The following is a 9,657-nucleotide window of genomic DNA, read 5'->3' as shown; positions in this document are numbered from 1 at the left end:
AAAAGAGAAGAGCATGCCGTAAGTTGAGACACTTGGTTGAATTTAATTACAAAATTGACTTTGTGTGTTTGGATTTTAGTTTGTAAACGAAAGTTTGCATAAAATTGATTTTGCAAACTTGATTTTGATGAAAAGTAAGTTTGTGTTAAAGTGATTTATGTTTGGTAATCTTTATATCAAAATGGATTATAGTAAAGTAAATATTGTTTGGATTATACTACTCAAAATTACTTTTAGATAAAAAATTACTAAAATAGGCATCAAGTTAAATAAATTTTTTATATTATTCTATCATTTTAATTTAGATATTTAAATAAATATTATTAATTAATTTTATAATAAAATTAATATTTAATTACTAAAATAAAAATAATATATAAAAATTGACAAAATATATTTTTATATCAAAAACAAAAATAATATATGAAAAATATATCAAAATATACTTTATTAAATTATATTATTTATAATTTTTTTAATACTCTCAGTACTCTTTTATTTAATACTATTTTAAACTATAATTTTTTTTTGGTGACTATTTTAAACTATAAATTTTAATTATTCATAACTTTATTCTTAGTTATAATTAGTTTTTTATTTATTTTGTTCTTTTTAATAGGATCAATAATTTATATTATAACAAAATTATAATAATAAATTAATATACAAGAATTTAACAAAGCCAAACAAAAATATTTTTTTATACAAAATCAAAAGTAAAAATTTAATAAAAAAATATAATTATATATTTAAAATATTTGAATACTAAAGGGACTACAAGCAAGGAAGTAAAGAGTAGAATTGATAAAACAAAATAAATCCAATCCTAACGTGATTATCTAAACGCAGAAACTACAATTTCTAGCTTCTTATAAACGCACGTTAAGAACCTAAAATCACGTTGGCGTTTAAAGAAAAAAAAGCATCCAAACAAAAAGAGGAAGCGTTCAATGCACTCAAACTGCTTCTCTTCCTTCCAACGCAAAACCAAACACACCCTTTGTTACTCAACATTTCTGATATAAAATAAGGGCTGAATTTCATTACTTGCACTATGCAATTAAAAAAAAAAAACTAAAAACGTTGCATTCCTTTTATTACTTTAAACAAAGTTCTATTCCCAAAGTTGAATGACCAACTAACTAATCACAAGTCAACCTACTCCTACACGAACGCGATTCATTTAAGCCTGGAGTCCTACGAAAATTTACTGTAAAAAATATGGTTTTTATTTTGGTAAGGCTAGAAGGAACTTCTTTGCTTCACTCAAAATCCATTTGGATAACATTATTTATCACGTCACAAAAAATTTAAAACTACTGAACAGAATCACAGAAACACAAGACTCTTGTCATATTATGCCACTAATTTCTGGAGGCAATTGAAGATAGTGACACTTATGGATGTTCCTGTTACATGTCAAGCTTATAGCCAGTATAAATGTCATAATCAACAAAGTAAAACACATTCTAACCTATATGGAAAGTGGAGGGACAAAAAGGATTCCTCACAATTTACAATCTATTGGCAACCTTACCAAGAAGGTTCCATCTCGGCTAAAGGAAATAATGTTGATCGAAAAGCAGCAATACCTAAAATGAGATTCATAGATAGCAAGTTGTACTCAGTTATGCAATCAGCATCAACATCAGAAGTAGATAACAAATTTGAAATCCAGTTGGAAGAATAATGCTATTTCCAAAAACCAAGACAAAATACCACAGCATTGGACTTAAAACCCATGTCACAAGCTTGCTGCTAAATTCAGATTCATCACATAAAAATGATATCAAATGATTGTATAGGCCAAACAGCATAAAATATATAAACCCTCTTTACATAAGCAAGCTTCCCAAAACTAAAATCAACATTTCCAGTAGTAAGACTGTAGAAGGTAATGAAACACATGGAAATTATCTATTCTGCAGTGCAAACTCGAGAGGATACTCTTTCATTATAGCTTCTATGTGCAACACATTTGTTCTCAATCACTTCCAGGGAGTTGTACTTTACAGATTAACATAACTTGCAAATGCACTAAAAGAACAAAGTACACTATGTGCAAGTGAAAATCCAGAAAGCACTTACATCGAGAAAACAAACTGCAAACTACAGCTCACTATAATTGCGCCACACTGCACGAAATTCTTCACGGAAAGTGTTTAGTCGTGCTTTCAAGTTAGGTGTTCGGAAGCTTGCATGCAGGATGGTGGCTGAAAAAGAGCAAGAATGATCAATATTATACCAAAAAAAACAAAATACTGGACAAAGTGCTGGGAAGTATTAAATAGTAAACTTTTCAGTATGAGATGTACCTAGAAGACCAATAGCAAGTGCCCATGAAACCATTAGGAGACCACAGGAAACAAACCAAAAGAAGAAAGATGCTGCAGAAGAATGAGTAAAAAAGTTACATGGATTGATAGAACCACCGTGAATAGTACTGCTCATAAAATCCGACCTCTATTTCAAAGAATTCAATTACCAGCAGAAAATGTCAAGACAAACACCCAACGTGGCTGACCACATATATAAATTGCTCTCCTAGCCGATGGACGTCCACGGATAACAGGCCTGGAATTTGACTAGTCAGTAAACCCACAGCAAAGTCTACATATCTTAAAAGGATAATAACAACAAAAACATACGTAAGAGGAGGTCTCATCTTGGCTGCTAAATGTGGCGAGAATTGCCTGACAGTTCGTGTAACCTTTTCACTAAAAGTACCTGCAAAGCTGCAATTAAAATTATGAATAACGCAATATCAAAGATAAGTTTTATTACTAAGGACTAGATCTGAGTAAAATTAGTCAAGAAATGAAAGAACCACATGAAGAATCTTAGTGATATATATATATATATATATAACAAAGAGCTACTCAGAAAAATGGTTTGAGCAAGCATAACGATGGTGCTAAATGAAAAACATCTAGAAGTAGAAGTGAATAATCGCAAGCTAAAAAGAGTATAACTGCTTTTCTTATTTAGATGAAAACATTATTCATCTACTTCAGTTACCATAAAACTAAATAATATATTGTTCGTGTGCAGACCTATGATTTATGTATTCAAGCACAAACCTCAATGTTGATGATGCAATATATTACATGCCAAAAAAATCACATTCCCAAATTTTCACTCAACAAATACCAGAGGCCACTAGTTTGTGCAAAGCAATATGTACAAAAATCCAACTTACACGAAGCATCTTGGTTGCATAAGTGCAACAAGTTTCTAAAATAGCAACAATATCACAACTGATATCCACTTCAATAGTACAACACCATAAGGCTAGGTTTTTTTTTTTAAATTGGAATCAATTTAATCAGCTCCAACCAATGATGAAATGTGGTATCAAAGTAAAATGATGTATCACTTACCTGTCATTTAGAAAAGCAGTGCTAAGTGCAGTAAGAATGGCAGCAACTATAGCAAGTGGCCTCCAAAGAAAACCCAATACTACAATTCAAAATTTGAATGTTTAGACAAGAAAGGGCAGTAGATCAATTGGAGATAGCAAACAAAAGATATTCATTATGTTAACTTACTCAGAACAGAAACAATCAAAATGAAGTAGTTGGTCCGATAGCTGCACATACAAACATAACCGAAATTATTTAATAGAGGGGTGGGGGGAAATTATATATTCAAATCAGGTTTTCTTCTGTTATGTAGGGATAAATGAAAAAACAAACAAGTCCACCCCAAATCTAAGTGTTATGCAAGCTTCATGGTTGGGTACAGAACAGATGAACTGATTCAATTGGTGAGTGATTTCATCTTTGCAGTCAATGAATTATCTTGGAAGTCTCAAAAAATTAAAGAGATGACATACGTGGGAGAAAAAAAATACTTTCTTTATATCCTCTGTTGTAAACTCTCTTCTTTTCTAATAAAATTCCTTTTCTATAAAAATATATTATACATTTCTAGCTACTGTAAGTTTTGTAACACAAACAAACACTACGTTTATTTACTAATTATCCAGTTTCATGCATGGACCTTGAGGATGTTTAATATATTTCCTTCCTTTGATTATTAGTGACAAAAATGTCACCTTATGTAATTGTTCTTTTCAAATATCATTGTTTCGGTCGTATGAACTTGACACAACCATGTCCTTGGACTAGTGATTTGATCACACTTTCTCAATTAGAGATTTTGACCTTGAGATTTAAGGTAAAATTAGTCCAGAATCCCAGTTGCTTCAACTATGAGCAGCAAATACTGGGATTTTACCATTTCATTTCCTAAATTTTCTTAATAGTGAAAATAATAGGAGAACGAAGATATCATTTTGATAATTCTCACTTAAATGAAAATTCTCCCTTTCCAGCAAGAAAATTTGCCTCATAAAGGAAGACATTTCTTCCTTTACTCTTCCGTTTTCTTCCTCATGAAGGAAGAATCACTCTTCCTCAAACATAGCATCCAAGAAAAAAAAAAAAAAACACAAAACTATCCGTCGAAGGATCACCTACTGCCTTCCATCATCCATATCCTCGGAACTCCGAAATCCAAATTTGATCAAACATATCAATCACGGAGAAAATTACAGAGTCATGCCAAATCGAGCATTTCAAATTTTCAATTAATAAATATTGCAAGGGAAAGAAAAGGAATCAAATTCAGCACCAAAAATAAAAGATAATAGAACCTCAAACAAATTAAAAAAAAACTATAGCTCCATAAATCAAATCATTCGATTGCAGTTGCATAGATGGAAAAAGAACAGAGGAAAGCAACAATTTCAGTGATTGGGGAAAAATTGAAGCGTACTAGTAAAGATTGCATTTTAGGCGGCTATTCCACTTGGCATAGGATCGAGGAACGGTGAATCGGGAGAAGAATTCGGACAGAGGGCGCGGTGGCGATGACCAATCTACTTCGCGAAGAGCATCGACGAGATCCTCCGCAGTGACGTTCCCCCAATCCATGTTCCTACGATTTTCCTCCGACGCAAAACCCTAGCGAGAAAATTCGTCGCAGATTGACGGAAAATCGCAGCGTGGCGGAATGAATCTTTTTTACCCCCTTCCCTTCCTTTCTCTTTGTGTGGTGGAAAGAAAATGAGGATTTTATAGTTTTATCTGTGTCGGGAATCCGGGATGGTTTCTTTTAATTTCTGTTAGTGCCAATGAGGGATTGGTGTTTTGATCAGTAGAAAATGAAAGCCGAAGCTCTTCTTGTTATTGTTGCCACTCTCGACTCTTGGCAGTTGCCACTTTCCTCCGAGTCATGTACTTTTAAGTTTTAACCGTTTTACTTTGAGTGCTTTGGTTAACTTTCATTTTTACCGTCCTCACACAAACTCATTGGTAGGGGAGTGGGACTACCTAAAATGGATTTTCTTAATTTTTTTTTTCACTTAACGGGATTAGGGGGTGACGGGGTGTCATTAGCAGGAAATCCAATTCCTCAACCAAAACCGGACTCCGTTATGACGGATAATTGAGTATAATTAAATCCGACTTGATTAAATTTAATAATAACTAGATGGGCATTAGTTCTGAATAGTGAAATATAAATTAATTTAATTATCCAATTATATATATAAAAAAACAAATAGGTTCATGATCTTTTAAATTTTTGACAATACATTCTTAACAAAATTTAAATACAAAAAGATTTTTTACTTTCATAAACAGAAGATAATCTTATTCTTTTGTTTATTTGTCTTTACAGATCAAATGGAACTGACTAATGTGATTGTACCATTGTCCATGTGCTCATTACGAAAAGGAGGCTAAAATTTGTAGGACAAAAAGGTCAAAAATATTGATGTCACCAAAGGCCATTTAAAGGGAAGACCTCGCTCGAAAGTACTTTCAACAACTCATCTCTGTCGTCTCCTTCTATCACAATAGAGGTGTCTTCCACCGCCGGCTATTTACCTTTCTATGATCGTAACGTTATGGCTATATATAAGAAGATCTATAAAGGTGAGTTTCGCTGCCCTAGGTGGTTTTTCTTTGAATTGTCCAATTTTGTTGCTAAGCTTCTTGATACTAACCTGACAAAAGAAATTCCATTCCGGACATCATGGAGAATCGTTGGTTCAAGAAAGGCTTTAAGCAGATTAAGTTCCATATTGAGGATGACAATAAGGTGGTGTAGCATGTTGCTGGTGGTAGTAATTATGTTTATTCTTCTTTTGATTTGTGGAGGAGGAGGAGGAGGAGGAGGAGGAGGAATGCTTTTGTTGCCACGGTCAGAGAGTTTGAATGTTTGATATCATATCATTTTTCCCTAGTTTTGATCTCTCTGGCTTATTTGAGGAGAAGGGTGACAAGGTGAAGTTTATTTCCAGTGCGCCGGTTTCCAAGATCATATCGAAATTAGAGGAGATTACTCAATTGGTGAGCTTCACGATCAGCAAGAAGGGCAGCAGAGTAAGCTTGGAAGGTTCCAGAAAGGGAGTGAAGTGGTCATTGACCATTGCTGTTGAGATTTTTGAGCTGACGCTTTCTTTGGTTGTGGTGGAAGTGAAGAAGAAAGGAAGGGATAAAGAGGAGTATGAGAGGTTCTTCATGTATAGGAACCCTTTTGTCTGCAAATTTTAGCCTCCTTCCCATGACGGACATGCACCTGAATAATGTTACAACCACATTAGCCAATTCTATTTTATCTATGAGAGGCAAATGAACGGAATGATAAAATTGTCTTTCATTTGTGAAAGTAAGGAATGTTTTTGTATTTAAATTTTATCAAAAATGTATTTGTCAAAAACTTAAAAGGTTAGGACCTATCATTTTCTCTTATATATACAATTTTACAAAGAGTGTTAAATTATGATATTTATTTTAAGTATAACTTGATGATGTATTGTTCTTATTATCTTATCATATATTATTTATGTAAATTTTTTAAAAGTTTATCTTCAATCGGATATCTAATTATTCGAAGCGATCTAATCCAAATTTAATCGGTTCAAAATGATTCAGATTCACTCACAAAAAATTTTAAATTTAAATCAACCCAAATAATTAAAATTTAATCAGCTCAATTTTTAATTTTTTTTTCCCAATCCAAACCAACTCGAGTCATAAACACTTCAACTAATTGGCTTTGATTTCCTTGTAATTACGATGGGATGAATTTTGTTACCACTAGTAAACTAATGACGTATTACCTTATTCTTTTATGAATTTATTTTCTTTACTAACAATATAACGATTAAAGACTCAATTCAATTTTTGTCTATTTTTTCAAGAAATAAGACGATATATCTATTAAAAAAATGAGAATTCCAGCTCCATTCATATTTAGTGTAAGACAACACGACACTTCCATTCATATTTAGTGTAAAACAGGAAGCTGCCTAAACCCCTTACTCATAATCGGCCACCATGAATGAGAAATTCACAGTTTGCCAAAATTATAGAGAACCTTGGAGAACCGAAAGGGAGAGGTCACCAAAGTAAGAAGGACGAAATCCCAGGGAGATAAAAACTGTCTCCCAAAATATTGAGGACAAGGATCAACTATAGTGGTCAACATCATCAACAGGAAAAAGGTGCAAGAAAGGTCCATATCTGCACTTAAAAAAGACCTCCGCGTACTAGCTATCGCCCCGGGAAAAGTTCCCGATCCACCGAACATAACCTTCCATCTGGAAAAGATTGTCAAAACGGAACTTTGAACGAAGATTCCCCCTTTGTTATATCGGCGAAAGCAGGTACGGAGATGGTAAAGCGCATACTGATAGATACATGAGCCGACTCTAACATCCTTTTCAAAGGAGCATTTGATAAGTTATGGCCCTGAAGTGAAAATCTACAAAACTACCACAACGGAGTGACTGGCCTAGGCGAAAACTTCATCAAATCGGATGGCTCGGAAATGCTACCGATTAGCATAGGAACTGGAAAACAAAAGAAGACATTCTTTTTCGAATTTGTGGTGCTCAAGGATTCCACGGCCTATAACATCATCCTCGGGAGGAAAACCATCAACGAACTCTCCACTGTCATATTCAGAAAGTTCTTAGTTAGGAAGTTTTGGGTCAAGGATGGAACAATCGGAACCATCCATGGTGACAGGGCGGTGGCAGTAGAATTCAATAACACGAGCTTGACATTTTGAAACAGTGTTATCAGAATCGGCCCGACCCTCCCGGTTGGACCGAAAACCCAGTAAACCGGTAACAAAGTCGGTCTAGGTAAGCTAGCTAACCGGATAAGGAAGAAAACCAGAGAGACCCGGTTTGAATCGGCCGGGTTTGATGAAAAGCAATGAACCGGCAGGTTTGAAAAAACCTGAAACGGTTCGAACTCTATTTTTTTCTTCAAGTGAAACGGCATCGTTTCGATTATAAAAAAAACCTGAACTGAACGCCCAGAAACCCTAGCTCGAAGCCTCCCAGTTCCCACTTCCCACACCAAAACCCATTCCCTTTCCCCAAACTCTAAACGGATGAGACCTGAGAGAGACCCGTTCAGCCTTTCTCATCCTCACCATGCTTGTAGTCTCGCTCTCACACCACCTGACCACAGCCATCGCTACCTCCACCGAACGGTGCGATGTCATCGACTACTGCTACTCAGAGTCATCGTCTCGATGGCCCCTGAGTATCTTGGCTCATCGTCTCGGTGGCCCCTGAGTATCTCGGCTCATCGCCTCTTGTTCTGTGCCGCTGTGTGTCCGTCGTCGTCCTCCTTTTGCCGGTCCGGTCATCTAGTCGTCCCTATCGTCGGCGGCGGCGCCATGCTTCTTCTCCGGTTTCCCTCTTCTCTGCCGGCAGTGCATCAACCATAAGGTATGTATTTTTATTTTTTTTAAGTTATTCAGTATTTCAAATTTTTAATAAGTTAGTACTTTTGTTAGAATTAATTGATTAATTATGTTGATTATCTATGTTGATTATATTTGGTTTATTATAAGTGTATAACTTGTTGATTTCTGTTAGATTGTTCAGTTTTTTATTTTATGTTGTTGGTATAATATATTGTTGATTATAGTGTAATATATTCTTGTTATGTCATATATTGTTGTTATATATGGTTGCTATTGTATATTATTCTTAGTAGATTGTTGTTGTATATTATTCCTGTAGATTTGTCATTTAGTCCTGGTTGATTAGGAATTTAGGATGGCTTCATCAAATACACCATCAGAAACACCAACTTCCCAAGAATAAGGTTCAACTCTTGATGCAACAATTGGAACCCAAAAACTAGCAATAAAGGAAAAACTGATCTTGCATGGGGCCACTGGGTTAACCAGTTGAACTAGTGATCCACCGGTTGAACCAGTAACCCAGTGATCCAGTAGCCTGACCGGTTCGATCACCGATTTGGTTCTAATAACTATGCTCCGAAAAAGATCTCGTGAAACGGCATGAATTTTCCTTGTCGATCTCGACTCCCAATAGGAGGACCAGCCGAGACTAGAACCAGAAGGGGGATATGGAAAAACTCTAGATCAAGCAGACAGTAAAGGAATTCACCTTCGTCAATAGAAATCTCCCATTTTGTTTGAAAGGACAAGTTATAAAGCAGCTAAAGGAAAACAGAGATTTGTTTACCTTCACACCCACCAGCATGCTAGGGATAGACTCGAATCTGATGTCACATCGGTTGGCTGTAGAACCAAAATCCAATCCAATTACTCGGAAAAGGAGGAGAATATTGGTGGACAGGGCAAGCGAAGTTAAAA

General features: G+C 34.9%; 1 protein-coding gene and 1 pseudogene across 2 annotated transcripts; one reads left to right on the top strand and one right to left on the bottom strand.

Moving 5' to 3' along the window:
* Positions 1 to 1,334: 1,334 nt before the first annotated feature.
* On the bottom strand, positions 1,335 to 5,226 carry LOC107625611 (PRA1 family protein A1). 2 transcript variants are annotated; one of them, XM_016328295.3, is made up of 8 exons: positions 4,780 to 5,224; positions 3,549 to 3,589; positions 3,381 to 3,459; positions 2,649 to 2,735; positions 2,486 to 2,574; positions 2,316 to 2,387; positions 2,089 to 2,213; positions 1,335 to 1,592 (listed from the first exon to the last, which is right to left on the bottom strand). In XM_016328295.3, the coding sequence occupies exons 1-7, from the start codon at positions 4,935 to 4,937 to the stop codon at positions 2,110 to 2,112; spliced, it is 630 nt and encodes a 209-aa protein (XP_016183781.1). In that variant the 5' UTR covers positions 4,938 to 5,224; the 3' UTR covers positions 1,335 to 1,592; positions 2,089 to 2,109. The 2 variants fall into 2 exon arrangements, with proteins under 2 accessions (XP_016183781.1, XP_088359770.1); XM_088503644.1 differs by lacking the exon at positions 1,335 to 1,592 and having other exon boundaries at positions 1,727 to 2,213; positions 4,780 to 5,226.
* Positions 5,168 to 6,563, top strand: LOC107627552 (CBL-interacting serine/threonine-protein kinase 12 pseudogene; annotated as a pseudogene).
* The last annotated feature ends 3,094 nt before the right edge of the window (positions 6,564 to 9,657 follow it).

This window comes from Arachis ipaensis, chromosome B2 (genome assembly GCF_059453495.1).
Source record: "Arachis ipaensis isolate K30076 ecotype BB chromosome B2, ASM5945349v1, whole genome shotgun sequence".
Classification (NCBI taxonomy): domain Eukaryota; kingdom Viridiplantae; phylum Streptophyta; class Magnoliopsida; order Fabales; family Fabaceae; genus Arachis; species Arachis ipaensis.
The sequence above is the reverse complement of the archived record's forward strand: the minus strand, read 5'-3'. Positions and strand labels throughout refer to the sequence as shown.

What these genes read in the sequence shown, in the direction of transcription:
- LOC107625611 (XM_088503644.1), bottom strand. Translation starts at nt 4,937, where the DNA reads ATGGATTGGGGGAACGTCACTGCGGAGGATCTCGTCGATGCTCTTCGC. An exon ending in AAGATGAGACCTCCTCTTAC is followed by an intron (nt 2,575 to 2,648) that starts GTATGTTTTTGT and finishes GTCAAATTCCAG; the next exon opens with GCCTGTTATCCGTGGACGTC. An exon ending in TGTCTTGACATTTTCTGCTG is followed by an intron (nt 2,388 to 2,485) that starts GTAATTGAATTC and finishes ATTCTTCTGCAG; the next exon opens with CATCTTTCTTCTTTTGGTTT.